General features: G+C 43.3%; 1 protein-coding gene across 1 annotated transcript in view; it reads left to right on the top strand.

Annotated features, from left to right (window-relative positions):
- Positions 1–22,603, top strand: part of PLXNA4 (plexin A4) — a 437,744-nt gene that overhangs the window by 36,560 nt on the left and 378,581 nt on the right. Inside the window, exon 2 of the mRNA XM_070754448.1 lies at positions 2,413–3,689. Coding sequence (XP_070610549.1) covers positions 2,508–3,689 — 1,182 coding nt within the window. The 5' untranslated portion in view covers positions 2,413–2,507. The remainder of the gene's footprint in view (positions 1–2,412; positions 3,690–22,603) is intronic.

Below are 22,603 nucleotides of genomic sequence, written 5' to 3'. Positions count from 1 at the left end.
GGATTTATCTAAGGTTATCCAGTCAGTTTTCATGTGTAAAATAGGAATAGAACTCACCATCTCCTGGTAAGTCACCTGTCAGGCTCTCTGGTACACCCCTCCCAAAAATTCACAGGTACAAGTTTCAGACACAAACACGTTTGAAAATTCAAAACAATGTTCTTTATAATGAAAATTCACTTAAACCAAGCCCTCTTTTGGTATAGCCAAGAGCACTGGTCTCCAAACAAACTGGTAATTGGTACAAGTCCCTTATCAGTTTTGTGATACTTAGCTTGCAGCTGTGAGGCAATTCACAGTCCTTCTTCTTTCACAAAGTGAAACACACTTTGCTCTGGGTTAGTTTCAAAGCAGGGAAAAATCAGTACACAAAGGTCGAAGTCAGCAAAGCAGCCATGAAACACAACAATCAGATAATCCTCCACAATGGCCAAACCCACAGGCTGCTCTTTATAGCAGCCTCACTAAGTACCACAGCCCCACCCAACCACAGGTGGCCTCATTTTCTTTGATAATAATCTCTCAGTTGTTGTTTCCTATGCATCGCTCTCCGCATGCGTGGCTGTATCATTAACTCTTGTTCTGAATCCAAGGAGGAGCTAGATAATTGATCTCCTTCTGAGCTGTCTGCCACACTCTCCTCCTCCCTGTCACTCATGTCTTCTTGGTCAAAGGAGCCTTCATCAGCAGATTCCACCAGGGGCAAAACAGGCCTGCAGCATGTGGATGTCTCCCCCACATCCACAGTCCTTGGGGTAGCAGCTGGGCCAGAGATAACCACAACAGTCACCCCGTCAGCTTTCATGTCTAAGACAGGACTAGAACTCACCGTCTCCTGGTGAGTCACCCAGTCGGTTTTCATGCATAAAATAGGACTAGAGCTCACCGTCTCCTGGTAAGTCACCCAGTCAGCTTTCATGTCTAAGACAGGACTAGAACTCACCGTCTCCTGGTGAGTCACCCAGTCCGCTTGTATGTCTAAGACAGGACTAGAACTCACCATCTCCTGGTGAGTCACCAGTTAGTTTTCATGCCTAAAATAGGACTAGAACTCACCATCTCCTGGTAAGTCACCCAGTCAGCTTTCATGTTTAAGACACGACTAGAACTCACCATCTCCTGGTGAGTCACCCAGTCGGTTTTTATGGCTAAAATAGGACTAGAACTCACCATTTCCTGGTAAGTCACCCAGTCAGTTTTCATGCCTCAAATAGGACCAGAACTCACCGTCTCTTGGTGAGTCACCCAGTCAGCTTTCATGTCTAAGACAGGACTAGAACTCCCCGTCTCCTGGTGAGTCACCCAGTTGGTTTTCATGGATAAAATAGGACTAGAACTCACTGTCTCCTGGTGAGTCACCCAGTTGGTTTTCATGCATAAAATAGGACTAGGACTCACTGTCTCCTGGTGATTGACCCAAAGTCAGCCATTTAGTTTCCCTGCCTAAGGTTGGGACTAGAACTCACAATTTCCTAGTGATTGGCCCAAAATTAAACAGCTGGCTTTTGTGCCTATGGCAGAGCTAGAATTTATGGTCTCCCAAGCTTTCTAGCCTGGTGCCTTAATTACATATCAACTGTTTTCTCCAATGTTCTCCAATATGCAGGCCTTCAAGAGCCAACCATTGTAGTGTTGTTGTTGGCCAGCCAATCTGAAAAACCAAAGTTCTAGAGATTTGTTGAAGAACCAAGTTGGAGAAGATGGTTGGGAAGATGTAATGCTGAGTCCCTTTTGGCTGTTTTGACATGAGTCAAAGTGTTTGCTTATTCTGGTTTATGATGTCTTCCTTCTCCCTTTTGTCCAGCTTTCTTGAATAAGGGCACCAGGAGCGGGTTGCTACCGGTAGGGAGAAGGATGACGCACCGGTAGCAATCGCTCCGCTGTGTGCGCTGCTTCGGTTATCTTGTGTGTATGTGTCCTAGCATATTTTTGCTTCTGCAAATGTGCAGAAGTTCAGTTTTAGGTATGGTGTGCTTGTGTTGAATAGTTTTCAATGACAGGTTTTTTAGATGTTTTTTTTAAAATATTAGATTTGTTACATTGTCATATTGTTATTATTATTGTTGTGAGCCACCCCGAGTCTGCGGAGAGGGGCGGCATACAAATCTAATAAATTGTTATTGTTATTGTTATTGTTATTGTTATCGTTATCGTTATCGTTATTATCTCAGGAGGGGACGCACGCACAAGATTTTGGCAATTTTTTTGCTTCTGCACATGTGTTGGAGCAAGAAAATTGCCAAAATCTTGTGCAACGCACATGCAAGATAACTAAAGCTGCATGCACAGCGCACCAGTAGCAGCGGTAATAGGAATCCGCCCCTGAATGGCCCCCACTGTTGAAGATCTGAACAAGGAGGGAAGGAAGGGCTTTTCAGTAATGGACTCTCTGTTTTTCTCCTTTCCCCTTAGGATAAGTGGTACCCTGGGATCTGCACTCTGGAGGCCTCGTTTATTGTTTGCCAGCACACTTCCAATTTAGGAATACAAAAAGACTTTTGGTCATCATGTCGGGGGACCTGTGGAGATGGACCTGCCTTGGCTTGCATCTTGTCTTCTGCACCGTGGGTCCGTCTTCGGCCACGAGGCAACTGCCTTCTCACCCAAAGAAACCTTTCTTGACCTTCTCCTCGGAAGCCCCCGAGATCTCCTTCAACCACTTAGTGGTCGACAAAAGGAAAGGATCGATTTACTTGGGGGCAATCAACTGGATCTACAAGCTCTCCAGCGACCTGGTGGTGGAGGCCCGTCACGAGACGGGCCCGGATATCGATAACCCCAAGTGTTATCCTCCCAGGCTGGTCCAGCCTTGCAACGAACCGTTGGTCTCCACCAACAACATCAACAAGATGCTGTTGATCGACTACAAAGAGAACAGGCTGATCGCGTGCGGCAGTTTGTACCAGGGGATCTGTAAACTTTTGAGATTGGATGATCTGTTTAAACTTGGGGAGCCCTTCCACAATAAGGAGCACTACCTCTCCGGGGTGAACGAGAGTGGCTCCGTGTACGGAGTCATTGTTTCTTACAATAACATGGATGACAAGCTGTTTATTGCCACGGCGGTCGATGGGAAGCCCGAGTACTTCCCCACCATCTCTAGTCGGAAGCTCCCCAAAAATTCGGAAGCGGAAGGAATGTTTGCCTACGTTTTCCACGACGAGTTTGTGGCTTCCATGATCAAGATCCCGTCGGATACGTTCACTATCATCCCCGACTTCGACATCTATTATATCTATGGCTTCAGCAGTGGGAATTTTGTCTATTTTTTGACCCTCCAGCCTGAAATGATTTCTCCGTCGGGTTCCACCACCAAGGAGCAAGTCTACACCTCGAAACTGGTCCGTCTCTGTAAGGAAGACACAGCCTTCAACTCTTACGTTGAGCTGCCTATTGGCTGCGAAAAGAATGGGGTGGAATACCGGTTGTTGCAAGCCGCCTATTTATCGAAGGCGGGATCTATCTTGGCTAGATCTTTGGGCATCCTGCCAGAGGACGATGTCCTCTTCACGGTCTTCTCCAAGGGGCAGAAGAGGAAGATGAAATCTTTGGACGAGTCAGCCCTTTGCATCTTTCTCCTGAAGAAGATCAATGACCGAATCAAGGATCGGTTGCAGTCCTGCTACAGGGGAGAAGGCACTCTGGATTTGGCTTGGCTCAAAGTGAAGGATATTCATTGCAGCGGCGCAGTACGTCTCAATTCTGGCTAGATTACCAAAATGATAATGATGATGATGATGATGATGATGATAATAATAATAATAATAATAATAATAATAATAATAATCCTCAATCTGAGTATTGCATTGGCAGTTCTGTGTTAGCAAAAACTTCAGAAGAGAAGGATTTAGGGGTCTCAAAATGGGTGAACAGTGCAGTAGGGAAAGCGAGTAGAATGCTTGGCTGCATAGCTAGAGGTATAACAAGCAGGAAGAGGGAGATTGTGACCCGCTGTATAGAGTGCTGGTGAGACCCCATTTGGAATACCGTGTCCAGTTCTGGAGACGTCACCTACAAAAAATGTGGATAAAATTGAAGGGGTCCGAAGACGGGCTACAAAAATGGTGGAAGGTCTTAAGCATAAAACCTATCAGGAAAGACTTCATGAACTCAATCTGTGTAGTCTGGATGACAGAAGGGAAGGGGGGGACATGATAGAAACATTTAAATATGTGAAAGGGTTAAATAAGGTTCAGGAGGGAAGTGTTTTTAATAGGAAAGTGACCAGTAAAAAGGACAAGGGGCACAATCTGAAGTTAGTTGTGGGAAAGATCAGAAGCAACGTGAGAAAAAATTACTTTACTGAAAGAGTAGTAGATGCTTGGGACAAACTTCCAGCAGACGTGGTTGGTAAATCCACAGTCACTCAATCTAAACATGCCTGGGATAAACATAGATCCACCCTAAGATAAAATACAGGAAACAGTATAAGGGCAGAGTAGATGGACCATGAGGTCTTTTTCTGCCGTCAATCTTCTATGTTTCAATAATAATAATAATAATAATAATAATAATAATAATAATAATAATAATAATAATAATAATAATTTTAGTTGGGTGAAAGGACTGAAAGGACTGAAAACTCAGCCCCGATTTAGGGAGAGGTGGGTAACAAGTGGGTTTTGCGAGTTGGGAGAAATATTTAAGAAAGAGCTTATCTGGAATATGGATCTTTTATTTGCGAAAATATCCGTAGCAATTTGACTCCTGATTTTGTCTCTCTCGTGGGGTCTTTGAGCTTGGGGATTTATATGTTTTACCCCCTTCTAGCACTGATGATGTTACCTAGTTGGGTAATGAAATGTCTGCAAAAAAAAACAAGTAAATTTAGAGAGCACCAAGGATGCCACAATCCTCCTCCTCCTCTTCTTCCTCTTCAAGCCGTTTGGACATCAACTCCCAGAATTCCCCTGTGCTGGCTAGGGAATTCTGGGAGTTGAAGTCCACACAGCTCAAAGCTGCCCAGATGAAGAAATAGTGCTTTTTAACCAATATACTATGCTTGTTATCAAAGCAGTAGTAACCGGAGACAAAGAAGCAATAAGAGGAACAAAGAATATGGGGAATTCTTGAAATATTTCATCCCTTTAAAACCCCAATTGATGTTGGAAAACAGGCGGCAAAAATCTAATTAGGATGCAAAGCAAGTTTTGTGCTAAAGATTGTGCGGCACTATGATTCCTTAGATGATACAGTACACAAAGCAAAAATAAATTGGTTTTAGACCCGAGATTATAAACAGAATAATGGATCATATCAAGGTCTTTATTTTGATTTCCTCAGATGGGAAAAAGCGTTGCATGATCGGCATAAAAATATTATGTACGTTACTCAGATAGTGAGATATTTTTGTGGGGACTGAAATTTCTGCACCAACACTCCGCAGTCTGCATTGGCTGCCGATCAGTTTCCGGTCACAATTCAAAGTGTTGATTATGACCTATAAAGCCCTTCATGGCATCGGACCGGAATATCTCTGAGACCGCCTTCTGCCGCACGAATCCCAGTGACCGGTTAGGTCCCACAGAGTTGGCCTTCTTGATTGTTGGAGGCAATAGACTGACTCTGCAAACTGCTTAAAGAGGTCTGCAGAGCGACATATAAGTCTAAATGCTATTGCTATTCCTATCTGTCATCTATCTGTGGTGGCTCAGTGGTGAGAATGCAGTATTGCAGGCAAACTCTGCTAACTGCCAGAAGTTTGATCGTGACTGGCTCAAGGTCGACTCAGCCTTCCATCCTTCCGAGGTGGGTAAAATGAGGACCCAGATTTTTAGAGGCAATGTGCTGACTCTTTAAACCGCTGAGAAAGACCTGTAAGGCCCTGTGAAGCGGTATATAAGTCTAAGTGCTATTGCTTGGGAAGGAAGGAAGGAAGGAAGTGTTGTGGTGGTGCTGTGGTGAGAATGCGGTATTGCAGGCTAATTCATCACCCTCATCCTCACCAGCACAAGGTAGACTCAGCCTTCCATCCTTCCGAGGGGGGTAAAATGAGGACCCAGATTGTTGGGGGCAAGAGGCTGATTCTGATTTACAGAGAGGACTGTAAAGCCCTGTGAAGCGGTATATAAGTGCTATTGCTTGGGAAGGAAGGAAGGAAGGAAGGAAGAAGGGAGGGAGGGAGGGAGGGAGGGAGAGAGAGAGGGAAGGAGGAAAGGAGTGCCGTAGTGGTGTTGTGGTGAGAATGCAGTATTGCAGGCTAATTCATCGCCCACAGCCAGGAGTTCGATCCTCAAGGTTTACTCAGCCTTCTATCCTTCCGAGGGGGGTAAAATGAGGACCGAGATTGTTAGGGGCAATACGCTGACTCTTTAAGCTACCTAGAGAGGCTTGGAAAGCACCGTGAAGTGATATATAAGTCTAAATCAGTGGTTCTCAACCTTTCTAATGCCGTGACCCCTTAATAGAGTTCCTCATGTTGGGGTGACCCCCAACCATAAGTCTAGCACCAATTCTCCCAACAGAGCTTTAAGCTGATTGGCAGGAAGGTCAGAGGGACACACCCCACTGTAAATGCCTGATTGGCCGGATTGTAAAAATATGTTCCAAGGCGCCGGAATAGAAGCTTTAGTTCCTAATACCATGGGGAATTTGTCTTTTCCCACGGTCTTTGGCGACCCCTGTGAAATGGTCGTTCGACCGCCAAAGGGATCCCGACCCCCAGGTTGAGAACCACTGGTCTAAATGCTATTGCTACTGCTAGAAGCCATCTTCCTTTGTCAGTTTCCCGAAGCAGATATCAACAATTGGAAGCACGGCTCCACTGCTGTGTTTTGCCACTCTGGCTTCAGCGGGGAGACGAGAGCCAGAGAGAAAGAGAATGAGCATTAAATATCAAATCCCCAACTTTCAAGGAACAAGTTGGAAGACTTTGCTGCCGATGCGGCGCTAGCAGCTGTGACAGTACGAAACAAGCCAGGGGGAAAAAAAGGAGTCGGCAATTTCAGCCGCGATGTGCTGTTGGTTCAGCAGCTGGGAAGAAGAGTCTGGGAACTGGGGCAGCCTTTGCGCAAGTCGGGTTGCAGCTGCCGCTACAAACTGTTGCAGAGACAAAAGATTGGCAAGAGGCTTCCTGCAGAAGACAGTTCTTTCAGTTTGGAAGCTTCGGAAGCCTGGTGGCCACGTTTTTTGGGGGTGGATTCAAACAATCTGCTACACCCATGTTTTTTGAGGGTTAAGGCGGGTGGGCTTCGACTCCCAGAATTCCCCAGCCAGCATGTTTTAAGGTGGGCAGACAATTTCTGCGATTCGCTTCATAGCCTTGGCAAATGTCATGCAATCAGGCATGATTCACCAGAGGCGGGTTACTCCCGGTTCGAATCGGTTTGCCCGAACTGGTAGCAAACCGTGGAGACCACCATCTTTTTTTAAAAAAGGGCATAGGTCATCTAGTCCAACCCACTACTCAAGCAGGAATCCCTACACCATTTCCGACAAAGGGCAGTCCAGTTTCCTCTTGAAGGTCTCAAGTGTTGGAGCTCTCACGACCTCCACAGGCAACTTCTGTTCCACTTGTTGATCTCCTTATTTCCAGGTTGAATCTCTCTTTGGTCAGCTTCCATCCTTGTCTGGCCTTCTGGTCCTTTGCAAAACAGCCTTACCCTCTCCTCTCTGTGGCAGCCCCTCAAGTATTGGAAGGTTGCTATCATGTCTCCCCTGCCCAGTTCCTGCAACCACTCCTAGAAACATAGAAACATAGAAGTCTGACGGCAGAAAAAGACCTCATGATCCATCTAGTCTGCCCTTATACTATTTTCAGTATTTTATCTTAGGATGAATATATGTTTATCCCAGGCATGTTTACATTCAGTGACTGTGGATTTATCTACCACGTCTGCTGGAAGTTTGTTCCAAGGACCTACTACTCTTTCAGTTTGTAAGATGAAACAATGTTTCCCATAGGAATCAATGGAAAAGTGATTAATGCGTGCAATCTCAAAGCTCACCCCTTTTGCCAGCCGAAGTGCCCGTTTTTGTGCTGCTGGGATTCCCCTGAGGCTCCCCTCCATGGGAAACCCCAACTCTGGACTTCCGTGTTTTTGTGATGCTGTAGGGGACTTTTGCTGGCAACGGAAGTCCAGAGGTGGGGTTTCCCAGCGAGGGGAGCCTCAGCGAAATCGCAGCATCATGAAAACACAGAAGTCCGGATGTGGGGCTCCAATGACTTCCGTGTTTTCGCAATGCTGCAATTTTGCTGAGGCTCCCCTCACTGGGAAACCCCACCTCAGGACTTCTGTTGCCAGCAAAGTCCCCTACAGCATCACAAAAACATGGAAGTCTGGAGGTGGGGTTTCCCATGGAGGGGAGCCTCAGGGGAATCCCAACAGCGCAAAAACGGGCGCTTCGGCTGGCAAAAGGGGTGAATTTTGGGCTTGCACGCATTAATCGCTTTTCCATTGATTCCTATGGGAAACATTGTTTCGTCTTACAAACTTTTCACCTTAAGAACCTCATCCCGGAACCAATTAAGTACGTAAGACGAGTTATCACTGTATTGATAAAGATAAATTATATTATATTCTTTCCAATTGGTCTTAAGGCACTGCAGACGCCAAAATTTCGAACAGCACCTAGTCCTTTAAACTGGCTAACCCCCTCCACCAACCCCACTCCGATCTTCCCCCTTTCAAACATTCCTGGGTCTTAATGCCTTGTTTTGCTCCCATCTCAGTTTGTACAGCTTGCTGATTGAGGATGGAACCCCCCGGGGGGCCACGGACTGAGGCTCTTCTGTCTGGGCTATTTTGAGCAAACTCACTGCCCTCCAAACTTGCAATCCTAGATTAACTCATCTCTTTATGCTCTGGGGTGGGCTGATGTGGGTCTGCTCAGGCTGTGAGTCAGCTTTGCTTGGGGCAATCCTGGAGTATAGATGTCCCAACGGTGCTTTTTAAAAAAGAGGCAACTGGACTTCCTGATTTCTTTATTCTTTGAAAGCATTTCGCTTCTCTTCCCCAAAGCTTCTTCAGTTCCGGTGGATCGATGGCACATTTTTCAGTGCTTTTGTAACTTTGAATGGTCAGTGAACACACTGTTATAGAAACATAGAAGATTGACCTCATGGTCCATCTAGTCTGCCCTTATACTATTTCCTGTATTTATCTTAGGATGGATCTATGTTTATCCCAGGCATGTTTAAATTCAGTGACTGTGGATTTACCACCCACGTCTGCTGGAAGTTTGTTCCAAGCACCTACTACTCTTTCAGTCAAATAATATTTTCTCACGTTGCTTTTGATCTTTCCCCCAACTAACCTCAGATTGTGCCCCCTTGTTCTTGTGTTCGCTTTCCTATTAAAAACACTTCTCATCTGAAACTTATTTAACCCTTTAACATATTTAAATGTTTCGGTCATGTCCCCCCTTTCCCTTCTGTCCTCCAGACTATACAGATTGAATTCATGAAGTCTTTCCGAGTCTACGGAGAGGGGCAGCATACAAATCTAATAAATAATAATAAATAATAATAATAATAATAATAATAATAATAATAATAATAATAATAAGTTTGATGCTTAAGACCTTCCACCATTTTTGTAGCCCATCTTTGGACCCGTTTAATTTGATCCATCCCTTTTTGTAGGTGAGGTCTCCAGAACTGAACACAGTATTATTCCAAATGGGGTCTCACCAGCGCTCTATACAGCGGGATCACAGTCTCCCGCTTCCTGCTTGTGATACCTCTAGCTATGCAGCCAAGCATTTTACTTACATTAAGCATAATGCAGCCAAGCATTCTACTTCAGATTAAGTTTGTATCTGTTGTGTGCTCGTGTGTTGTTGTGGTTGAAGCTGAAGTAGTCGTTGACAGGAAGGACGTTGTAGCAAATGATTTTATGGGCTATGCTTAGGTTGTGTTTGAGACGACGTAGTTCTGAGCTTTCTAAACCTAGGATTGTAAGTTTAGTTTTGTAGGGAATTCTGTTGTGAGTGGATGAGTGGAGGACTCAGTAAAGTACAGTGATCCCTCGATTTGCGCGTTCTCGATTAGCGCGAAACGCTGCAACGTGGTTTTTCAAAAAATATTAATTAAAAAATAAGTCCGCGTTTTTTTTCCTACACCACGGTTTTTCCCGCCCGATGACGTCATACTGATTGCCAGCGCTGCCCCAAGAAAGCCGGTGAGAGGAAGGAAGGAGGGAAGGAGGGAGGGAGAGAAGGGAAGGAGGGAAGGAAGGAGGGAGGGAGAGAAGGGAAGGAGGGAGGGTTGCCATTGCCATTGCCGCCAGCGCTGCCCCAAGAAAGCCGGTGAGAGGAAGGAAGGAGGGAAGGAGGGAGGGAGAGAAGGGAAGGAGGGAAGGAGGGAGGGTTGCCATTGCCATTGCCGCCAGCGCTGCCCTGTGGGTAGCGGCGAGGAGCCCGGAAAAATCACCATTGCATTGCCAGCCTCCGAACTTGCGTCGCTCCACCTTCTGCGCATGTGCGGCCATGGAACAAAGGGTGCGCATGCGCAGATGGTGTTTTTACTTCCGCATCCAGTATAACGCGGAAATCGGTTAGCGCGGGAGGTCTTGGAACGTAACCCCCACGCTAACCGAGGGATCACTGTATTTGGACATTTTCTAGAGTGTTTATGTCCGAAATGTGGTGTGGATTCCAGACAGATGAACTGTATTCAAGGATTAATTCTTCTTTTTTCCTCTCATCCTTGTCCCCTCACTGGACCAGAGTACCTCCGGAACCGCCTGCTACCGCACGAATCCCAGCGACCGATAAGGTCCCACAGAGTTGGCCTTCTCCGGGTCCCGTCGACTAAACAATGTCGGGCCCCAGGGGAAGAGCCTTCTCTGTGGCAGCCCCGGCCCTCTGGAATCAACTCCCCCCAGAGATTAGAACTGCCCCGACACTTTTGTAAATTACACAAGATCCATCTATACTGCCAGGCATGGGGGAGTTGAGACACCTTTCCCCCAGGCTTTTTTTTATATTTATGTTTGGGTATGTATATGTTGTTTGCTTTTTTAAATATGATAGGTTTTTATGTGCTTTTTAATATTAGATTTGTTTTCGCTGGAATATTGTTTTTATTATTGTTGTGAGCCGCCCCGAGTCTTCGGAGAGGGGCGGCATACAAATCTAATAAATTGAATTGAATTGAATTTCCTCTAGGGAGACCCTGGTTGGGGAAGTGGATGAGAAGAAGCTGGATGGACCCCATACTTGAATCTTTGTGTATTTGGGGCGGCGGGCGGGGGGGTGTTTGTTACTTTGCAAGATGGCCAGCCAGTGAAATGAAACATGAGAGGGGGAAATAAAAAAGAGAGAAAAGGTCAAAAGACAAGGGAGAGTTGGCATGCCAGGGGCAGTGATGCTGAGGCTATTCATAGGGGGAGTTGGAGGCTATTTTAGGCACGGCTGGTCTCGGGGTCAAGGCGCAGCCCAGTTGGTACAATACCATCTTTGTTTTGGGATGTGGTAATGGTCTTGGATGGGTTTCAGTTCTGTCCTGGGGCCAAATCCTACTTGGACCCACAACTGCTGCAGTACCCACAGGCAGCTGGAGAATTTCTTTCTTTCTTTCTTTCTTTCTTTCTTTCTTTCTTTCTTTCTTTCTTTCTTTCTTTCCTTCCTTCCTTCCTTCCTTCCTTTCTTTTTCCTTCCTCCCTCCCTTCCTCCCTCCCTCCCTTCCTTCCTTTCCTTTCTCCCTCCCTCCTTCCTCTCTCTCTCTTTCACTTTCTTTCTTTTCCTCCCTTTCTTCCCCTCCCTCCCTTCCTCCTCGTTCTTTCTCTGTCCTTTCCCCCAACTGCAACTAATTATACCTGTATCAACTTATGACTATTTGCCTAGCAGCCATTTGAAGTTACAATAGACCTCCACCCCAAAATCTATTTTTGTCACAATTTTGAAATTGTGACTTTCTGTCTCTATCTCTCTGTCTCTGTTTCCCTCTGTTTCTGTCTGTCGGTCTGTCTCTGTCTGTCTGTCTCTCTCTTTCTCTGGCTTTCTTTCTCTCTGTCTGTCTGTCTCTCTCATTCTCTGGCTTTCTTTCTCTCTCTCTGTCTGTATGTATGTCTGTCTGTCTCTCTCTCTCTCACACACACACACTCACACAGTCATTTTGAGCACATGGCAACCATCCCACATATATGGCCAATTTTTGGTGCCCCACAATCACACAATTGTGATTTGCCTGTTTTGCGAGAAACCGGCATTTATTCCCAGTTTCCAAGAAAGCCACATCCTCTGGAAAGCAACGATTCATTCTACCACCTCGGTTTTGCTTATGATGACGGCATTGCTTTACCATTGGTGTGTTTTCTTAACAACCACTGCGATACAGTTTGTAAAGTTGGGTGGGTGTACTCTCATGACATACAACTTTAATTTCCAGACACAGTTACGGTTATAAATGAAGGACTAAATGTCTAGGGTTACATCCAGGGCTGTTCTTCGATATGGTCAAAAAATTCAAGATGGTGGGAGCAAAAAGCTCCGCCCCTAAAAAATAGGTGGAGCTTCATTGGCAGTGTGGCATCCGCCATCATAGAAACATAGAAGACTGACGGCAGAAAAAGACCTCGTGATCCATCTAGTCTGCCCTTATACTATTTTCTGTATTTAATCTTAGGATGGATATATGTTTATCCCAGGCATCTTTAAATTCAGTTACTGTGGATTTACCAACCACGTCTGCTGGAAGTTTGTTCCAAGGATCTACTACTCTTTCAGTAAAATAATATTTTCTCACATTGCTTTTGATCTTTCCCCCAACTAACCTCAGATTGTGCCCCCTTATTCTTGTGTTCACTTTCCTATTAAAAACACTTTCCTCCTGAACCTTATTTAACCCTTGAACATATTTAAATGTTTCGATCATGTCCTCCCTTTTCCTTCTGTCCTCCAGACTCTACAGATGGAGTTCATTCAGTCTTTCCTGATACGTTTTATGCTTAAGACCTTCCACCATTCTTGTAGCCTGTCTTTGGACCCGTTCAATTTTGTCAACATCTTTTTGTAGGTGAGGTCTCCAGAACTGGACACAGTATTATTCCAAATGTGGTCTCACCAGCACTCTATATAGTGGGATTTTCTTGATTTTTAATTATTTATTTACTGTGTCCCACAGACATCGCTTCCGACACATCTTTTATTTTCTCAGTGCCCAATTGACATTTCTTCATTTTTGATTTTAACTCCCTTTCTGGTCTTAACAAATTGGTCCTTGCCGAACGGATCCGCGACCCCTGGATGAAAAGGCTACCTCCGCACACACAAAAAAATAGATTACTTTCTGTTGTGGTTTTTAATTTTTAAAAGCTTGTTTATTTGCGTGCACGCCGCGGTGTTCAGGAGCCCAAGTTGCAATTTTGTCTGGGAAACAAAATAATAATTATGCTAATTGCTCCTTGGCAGAGGGAACTCTCTGCGCTAGGTTTCCTGATGCACCTGGGCTGGCTCAGAGTGGTGTGTGCGAATTTCACACCCGCCGATCTGGAAGTGTGGTGGTACCTGAGCCTTTTTGTCTGAGTGGCTTTAAAGAGAGCTGGCCGCCGAAGCCGCAATTACCTCTCTGCCCCTCATTTCGTCTCTTTTTAATTGAAGACACCTGAAAAAAAAAAATCCTTTTTGTTAAATTGGAAAAGTGCAGCAAAATCTTTCCAACGAATGGAAATAAACATTAAACATTGGTGAGACTAGTAGTGCTCATTGTCTCTGTTTATATATAAATTGTTTGCCTTGTCAGTGTCGGTGGGAGCTACCAATATCTTCTTTGTATCATGGGGTGCAACACACTCCCATCAACACTGATAGAGGAAGTCGATGTATTGTGTATTTAAACAGAGAGCAAACCCCACTCCGTTCCAGCACTGATGATATCCTCTAGTTTGGTCATGAAATGTCTACAAGAAAACTACCAAGCTCAGGGAGCCCCAAAAATCCCACAATTATTCTCGTCCTCTTGTTATTCCTCTTCCTCTTCATAGAAACCTAGAAGATTGACAGCAGAAAAAGACCTCATGGTCCATCTAGTCTGCCCTTGTACTATTTCCAGTATTTTATCTTACGTTTATCCCAGTCATGTTTCAATTCAGTGACTGTGGATTTACCAGCCACGTCTGCTGGAAGTTTGTTCCAAGGATCTACTATTCTTTCAGTGAAATAATATTTTCTCACGTTGCTTTTGATCTTTCCCCCAACTAACTTCAGATTGTGTCCCCTTGTTCTTGTGTTCACTTTCCTATTGAAAACACTTCCCTCCTGAACCTTATTTAACCCTTTAACATATTTAAATGTTTCGATCATGTTCCCCCTTTTCCTTTTGTTCTCCAGAATGTCCTCTCCTTTTCCTTCTGTCCTTTTAATCATATTCCATTTTTTTTTGTCTCTGGACATGTCTACCATAGGTGGTAGTATGTACCTTGGTTTGCTTTACATTTCCAACATTTAGGGTCTATATTTGGATATTTATTTATTAATTTATTTATTTATTAGATTTGTATGCCGCCCCTCTCTGTAGACTCTGGACAGATATATTTTGACTAATCTGGCCAAAAAGTTCATTTTAATCTTTATAAGAATGTCAAAATCCCATTACATTGTCTTGTGCAATGGCCAATCAGATACTTCTGATATGATTAGAATAGAATAGAATTTCATTGGCCAAATGTGATTGGACACACAAGGAATTTGTCTTGGTGCATATGCTCTCAAACGTACATAAAATAAAATATACATTTGTCAAGAATCATGTGGTACGACACTTAATGATTGTCATAGGGGTCAAATAAGCAATGAAGAAGCAATATTAATAAAAATCTTAGGATATAAGCAACAAGTTACAGTCATACAGTCAACATGGGAGGAAATGGGTGATAGGAATGATGAGAAAAACTAGTAGAATAGAAGTGCAGATTTAGTAGAAAGTCTGACAGTGTTGAGGGAATTATTTGTTTAGTAGAGTGATGGCGTTGGGAAAAAACTGTTCTTGTGTCTAGTTGTCTTGGTGTGCAGTGCTCTGTAGCGACAGAAGATACCCAATATATGAAACACAACATCTTTCCAGTGTGTTCTTTGTTGCCCTTTCTATAAAGTTGGCATTAGGTCTTCAGAGAGGGGCGGCATACAAATCTAATTAATAATAATAATAATAATAATAATAATAATAATAATAATAATAATAATAAAAGTCTGTAGTCCCCCAATTGTCTCAATTCCAACAAAATTTTCTACTCTCCTCGCTGCCCAAATTACGCAGGCTCTCATTCATCACCAACTTCCACATCTTGGCTGAGAGGTTTCTACGGTTGGCATAGAAACACTCAAACCTCACGTCCTTTTTCCCGATATTGGCATGAGCCTTTTCGCTGCCTTTTTTTTTTTGGTCTATTAAATGGGTCAGGTTCACTCATTCAACCATGAGTGTTCATCAATGCCGGTTATATCCATTTGTGGCATTGTTTTGTGGTTATATACCCACTTCCCTGGTTCCATTTTGGTTCAAGGAAAGCCTATATATCTTCCTTGTACAGATTGATGTTGCTTTCACCACAATAGAAATAAAAGAGAAAGAAGATTCCCTCTTCTATAAAGTTTGGGACAAATGGTATAATTGACTACAAAAAAGAACAAGGAATAGGGAAAATTAATTAATTCACATTACAAAGAGGTGTTTGTTGAAATCAAATACATTTTTCTTTTGTGTGTGTGTGGGTCAGTCATGCTATAATATATATAAATTAAAATTGGATTAAAATCGGATCTTTGAAATCCAATAAGAGGAACCCATAAGAGATTTATTTAGCGATCAGGGAAAAATATATCTGCTAAAATTTGTTTTCGCCTTTTATTTCTTATATACATTTGAATTGAAATATGTATTTTTATTTTTAAGAGACATAGACTTAAATTAATTGAGCATGGAAAATACCCATACAGGAAACCGCAAAACTTTTTATTATGTAGAGTTACGTATGAAACATAACAAGGAAAGAAAGAGAGAGTTATCTCTCTAACCCTTTTTAAAAATTTGTATGTATTTGTGTTTGCCTTTTGTATTTTGTATCTGAATATATTTTGTTTAATAAAATAATTTAAAACTTAAAAATTAAAAAAAAAGATGTTGAGACTCTAGAAAGAGCGGAGAGAAGAACAAGATGAGTAGAGCAGAGGCTAAAATATAAGATGATGGTTACAGGAACTGGGTGCGTCTAGTCCAACAAACGACTGCCATATTCGATGTTACTGGTGCGCCCTCTGAGGCCATTGTGGGCGCAAGTGTGTCCGACCGGCATGGGCAAGCAAGATTTCGGTGATTTTCGCCAATATTTTTGCTTCCGCGCATGCCAAAATCACCAAAATCTTCCTCGCACAAACATCTTTATTTATTTTTTATTTTTTTATTTTTTTATTTGTCATGCAAATATAGTATTGTGTTGTAGTATGTTTAACATAACGTAAGTATAAAGTAGAGGTAGAAAAGATAAAAAGACATTAGGACAGGAACAGTAGGCACGAAGGTGGACTTATGCACGCCCCTTACAGACCTCTTAGAAAAGGGGAGAGGTCTATTGTAGATAACGTAAGGTTGAAGATTTTGGGATTGGCGGAAGAAACAACAGAGTCCGGTAGTGAATTCAAGGCGTTGACCCCTCTATTGCTGAAATCGTATTTTCTGCAGTCTTTTGGAACGATTTACATTTACTTTGTATCTATTGCGTGCTCTTGTGTTGTTGGTGTTAAAGGTGAAGTAGTCGCTAACAGGGAGTACATTTGATGCCTGATTTTATGAACAACAGTTAAATCTTCACACAACATTTCGCTTGCTGCGCATGCACAAGAGCCCAATCTCATGCAGGTACGCGCATTGGGGATATTTTCACCACCCTCTTTTTGACTTGTGCAGCATCCAGGTCCTCAATGGAAAGCAGGTTGGCACCAATTGTTTTTTCTGCAGTTCTGATTCTCCTCTGAAATCTGTGTCCATCTGGTTTGAATTGCAGATGACAGGCTCAGTGATTGCTCTGTAGAAGGAATTCAGGAGGTGGAATTAAAATACAGTAATACCTCATCTTACGAACCTAATTGGTTCCCGGGGGAGGTTCGTAAGGCGAAAAGTTCATAAGGTGAAACATTGTTTCCCATAGGAAACAATGTAAAATGAATTAATGTGTGCAACAAAAAAACCCGCAAAAAACCGCCGCCGCCCGGCTGTTTCAATTGAAACAGCCAGGCGCTTCTCAGCGTTCTCGCAATGCCGAACCCGGAAGTTCGGCAAAAGTTCAGGTTCGGGTGGCCTCCGAGAAGCTCCGCTGCCCGGCTGTCACCTTTGGAAACAGCCGGGGGGCTTCTCGGCGGCCTCCTGAACGTCGAACCTGGAAGTTTGGGTTTGGCATTTGGGTTCAGGAGGACGCTGAGAAGCCCCCCGGCTGTTTTAAAAAGCGACAGCCAGGCGGCGGGGGCGGGTTCGTAAGACGGAAAACATTCGTAAGAAGGGGCAAAAAATTTCCGAACCCCAGGTTCGTATCTCGGGTTGTTCGTATGGCGAGGGGTTCGTATCATGAGGTACCACTGTACACTGGTCTAGATGTTCACGGAACAAGTAGCATTTTTGTGAAAACTACCCTGGGTTCTTCACTTTTCCATCTGCTAACTGGCACTTTGAGGTTGTTTTCTGGGACTTGTTATTTACATTGCAGAGATCCTTGGTGACAACATGAACTTGGGACTATTAGCTCCACCTGTGTATTATCCAATAGATAGTCCAGATTAGGGGTCTCCAAACAGGCCCACTTTTAAGACTTGGCGGCATGGTGAGCTGAGGAATTCTGGGAGTTGAAGTCCACAAGTCTTCAAGTGGCCAAATCTGGAGACCCCTGATAGACCCCGATTCCAATCAACATTGCATCGGTTTGATCAATTTCCATGCATTCTACCTGTCTGGCATAAACCCTTCTGCTTGTGTTTCTCATTATCCAATCACTTAAAACAAAGAGTCCTCAGCTTCCTGGAGGAGCATAATTAGTATAATTAGTACAAGAAGATGGGTGTTCCTCTCGCCAACAGTGCATTTTCCACAAGCAAACACCCTCAACGTGATGTTGCCCTTCTTGGAAGACTTCCTTCTCCAACCAAGCAAACAGGAGCCCTCACCTTTGCAGTTTGTTTATTTTATTTCTTTGTGTTGTCAAGGACATATTAGTGGGATACAAAGATATACTAATATTTACATACATGATATTAGTAAAAAACCCAAAACATTAGGACAGGGGACGGAAGGCACGCTGGTGCACTTATGTACGCCCCTTACTGACCTCTTAGGAATCGGGAGAGGTCAATAGTGGATAGTCTAAGGGTAAATCTTTGGGGGTTTGCTGATCCTCTTTCCAGTCGGCACATATTTTATTTATTTATGTGTCCAATACACAATACATATTGAAGAGAATAGACAGGTAGTAATATATATAAAGAAAAGGATAGAAGAAAAGATATAAAAATAGAGGAGAAGATATGTAAAAGGAAGAAAAGATATATGAGATAAAGGAGAGACAATTGGACAGGAGATGGAAGGCACACTGGTGCACTTATGTACGCCCCTTACTGACCTCTTAGGAACCTGGAGAGGTCAATCGTGGATAGTCTAAAGGAAACATGTTTATTTTTACGTGAAAGGACCGCCCTTTGCTTGCAGCACCGCTGCGGTGTCCTTTTTCGTAAAAATAACAATGTTTATTTTTATGTGAAGACCTCCCTTTGAAGGAGCTGGGGAATCCCTCCCACGAAGAGATTCCGGGGGCGGAGCTTTGACGTCACCGGCAGGTTGCTAAGAACGCCAAGGTGATCACTTCCTGGAATCCAGGAAGTGATAACCTTGGCGTCCTTAGCAACCTGCCAGTGACGTCAAAGCTCCGAACGCCGAACACGACCCCGAGCTTTGCCCGAAGTTTGGAAAAATTTCGTGTTCGTGTTCGGCGTACCGAACACCGCAAAATTCGGTACGAACCTGAATTGTGCGGGTTCAGTTCGCCCATCACTATTGGTGATTATTCCTTCTTGGTGACTATTCCTTGTTGGTGACTTGTTGTGGTTAGCTCTGGCCCAGCTCCTGCCCCAAGGACTGTGGATGTGGGGGAGACATCCACATGCTGCAGGCCTGTTTTGCCCCTGGTGGAATCTGCTGATGAAGGCTCCTCTGACCAAGAAGACATGAGTGACAGGGAGGACTTTGACCTTTTGTGTGCTGATTTTTCCCCACTTTGAAACTAAACCAGAGCAAAGTGTGTTTCACTTTGTGAAAGAAGAAGGACTGTGAATTACCTCACAGCTGCAAGCTAAGTATCACAGAACTGATAAGGGACTTGTATAAATTACCAGTTTGTTTGGAGATGAGTGCTCTTTGCTATACCAAAAGAGGGCTTGGTTTAAGTGAATTTTCATTATAAAGAACATTGTTTTGAATTTTCAAATGTGTGTATGTCTGAAATTTGTACCTGTGAATTTTTGGGAGGATTCTACCAGAGAGCCCGACAGAACAGTGGCTATTCCTTGTTGGTGACTATTCCTTGTTGACTATTCCTTGTTGACTATTCCTTGTTGGAAGGAATATTCCTTAGGAACCGGTTAACATAAAGTCAGGGTTCAAATCACCGCAACAGATGGATATAAATTAGATAGACTTTTTTACCTTTGATGTATTCAAGACCTCTGGGCTAAATGAATTTATTTTCTCCTAGGGGAAAAAATGGGTAAAGTCAATAATGACCTTGCTGTTTTTATTTATGGCATGCAAATTATGCCAAAGGCCAATTGGAAACACCAGAGAGTAAAACTTGTGGCCTGTAAGAAATGCAATTCTCCCCCCCCCCTTTTAAGGAAATGAAACGTTTTCTAATGCACGGTGTAGATGATATTTTTTTTGCCTGGAGCCATGTGTTGGAATGTGTGATTGTAGCAAAGACAGGCATTGAAGTTTGTGGTGCATTAAGATTCTGCAGGTCTCTAGGAACCTGACACTGATCCTTTGATCTCGGGCTGGTGTGTGCGTGTATAAGTTTGTATAATAAAACAAGAAAAGAAACCTAAATAGCCACGGACATGAAAGCCAATAAATTTGAGGGACTTTGTTCTGTTCCTGCCTAAATTACATCCGGATAAAAGTCTCTTAGCTTGAAGGTTAAAGTTCCCCTGTTGGGACTTGTAGATGTATAATAACCCATAAAAATCTTTGCATGATTGACACGTGAAGGTCAAACAGGACCTAATTCTAAATGCCAGTTTTGTCGTCTGCCTTCCCTTATGGGACTGGAGGTCTCTTGGGATAAGGCTGTGCCCCCTTATCAAGCTGAATTCTTACCGATAAAGCCTCACAGATGTAGCCTTAAAAATCCCAGCAGTTTGGTTTAGAGGAGATTTTACATAATATTTTGGGGTGTTTGGTACAGATGTTGTCATAGCTGAGGTCTGCCTCTTTCTTTCTTTCTTTCTTTCTTTCTTTCTTTCTTTCTTTCTTTCTTTCTCTTTCTTTTTTTCCTCTCCCTTCCTTCCTACCTCTCCAATACACTCTCTCAATTTCTCTCTCTTGTCTCCCTCCCTCCCTTCTTTCATTTCTTCCTCTCTTCTTTCTTTCTTTCTTTCTTTCTTTCTTTCTCTATCTCCCTCCCTCCCTTCACCTTTCTCCCTCCCTCGCCAATATACACATAGAAACATAGAAACATAGAAGACTGACGGCAGAAAAAGACCTCCTGGTCCATCTAGTCTGCCCTTTTACTATTTCCTGTATTTTATCTTAGGATGGATATATGTTTATCCCAGGCATGTTTAAATTCAGTTACTGTGGATTTCCCAACCATGTCTGCTGGAAGTTTGTTCCAAGGATCTACTACTCTTTCAGTAAAATAATATTTTCTCATGTTGCCTTTGATCTTTCCCCCAACTAACTTCAGATTGTGTCCCCTTGTTCTTGTGTTCACTTTCCTGTTAAAAACACTTCCCTCCTGAACCCTATTTAACCCTTTAACATATTTAAATGTTTCGATCATGTCCCCCCTTTTCCTTCTGTCTTCCAGACTATACAGATTGAGTTCATTAAGTCTTTCCTGATACGTTTTATACTTCAGACCTTCCACCATTCTTGTAGCCCGTCTTTGGACCCGTTCAATTTTGTCAATATCTTTTTGTAGGTGAGGTCTCCAGAACTGAACACAGTACTCCAAATGTGGTCTCACCAGCGCTCTATATAAGGGGATCACAATCTCCCTCTTCCTGCTTGTTATACCCCTAGCTATGCAGCCAAGCATCCTACTTGCCTTTCCTACCGCCCGACCACACTGTTCACCCATTTTGAGACTGTCAGAAATCACTACCCCTAAATCCTTCTCTTCTGAAGTTTTTGCTAACACAGAACTGCCAATGAAATACTCAGATTTAGGATTCCTTTTCCCCAAGTGCATTATTTTACATTTGGAAACATTAAACTGCAGTTTCCATTGCTTTGACCATTTATCTAGTAACGCTAAATCATTTACCATATTACAGACCCCTCCAGGAATATCAACCCTATTGCACACTTTAGAGTCATCGGCAAATAGGCAAACCTTCCCTACCAAACCTTCCCCTATGTCACTCACAAACATATTAAAAAGAATAGGAATAATACACTCTCAATTTCTTTCTTTCTTTCTTTCTTTCTTTCTTTCTTTCTTTCTTTCTCTTTCTTTCTTTCTTTTTCTTTCTTTCTTTCCTCCCTCCCTCCCTCCCTCCCTCACATACTGCCTCCCTCCCCTCAATTTCCCTCCCTCCCTCCCTCCCTCTCCAATACACTCAATTTCACTCTCTTTCTCTATCTCTTTCCCTCCCCCCTCTCTTCCTCTTTCTGTCTTTTTCTGACATGTCGCTCGCCTGTTCTAGAAGTTGAAATAAGCCAAAGACTAGTTTTATTGCCAGGGGACAAAGGAGAGGGAAAAGTACAAATCTCTTTATTAGGATTTCTCATGAAAATCATGGGTTTAGCTGTGTTTAGTTATCTGGAGGTTTGTTTAAAGCCAGTTTTAGCAGCAGTGGAGGCATATGGCAACATTTGCTTCAGGCACAGACGCCATCTTGTCTGGCTCCTCAAATATTACTATTTGGCCAAGTTTCTGTTTTGTTTTTTTTAAAAAAAAAATAAGCTTTGTGCACCATTCATTTCTGGGAGGTGGGCATCCTATAAATTATTCACATATCTAAATAAATAAGCAGCTATGTTGTTTAATAACTTGCGTAGGAGAAAGAGTGGCAGAACCTGGGAGGCGGAGTGAAGACAGGGATCAGCCTATTTTTATTTATTTATTTATATATTTATTTATTTATTTATTTGTTTGTTTGTTTGTTTGTCAAACAAGTATAGTATTATATTACATATTAACATAACATAACATAACATAACATAACATAAGTAGAATGTAGTAATAGAAAGGATAATAATAATAATAAATGACCAGTTAGGTCCCACAGAGTGGGTCTTCTCCGGGTCCCATTAACTAAACAATGTCGCTTGGTGGGACCCAGGGGAAGAGCCTTCTCTGTGGCAGCCCCGACCCTCTAGAACCAACTCCTACCAGAGATTAGAATTGCCCCCACCCTCCTTGCCTTTCTTAAAACCCACCTCTGCCGCCAGGCATGGGGGAAC

Source organism: Erythrolamprus reginae, chromosome 6 (genome assembly GCF_031021105.1).
Source record: "Erythrolamprus reginae isolate rEryReg1 chromosome 6, rEryReg1.hap1, whole genome shotgun sequence".
Classification (NCBI taxonomy): Eukaryota; Metazoa; Chordata; class Lepidosauria; order Squamata; family Dipsadidae; genus Erythrolamprus; species Erythrolamprus reginae.
Note: the sequence above shows the minus strand (reverse complement) of the source record. Positions and strands in the feature narration are given on the sequence as shown.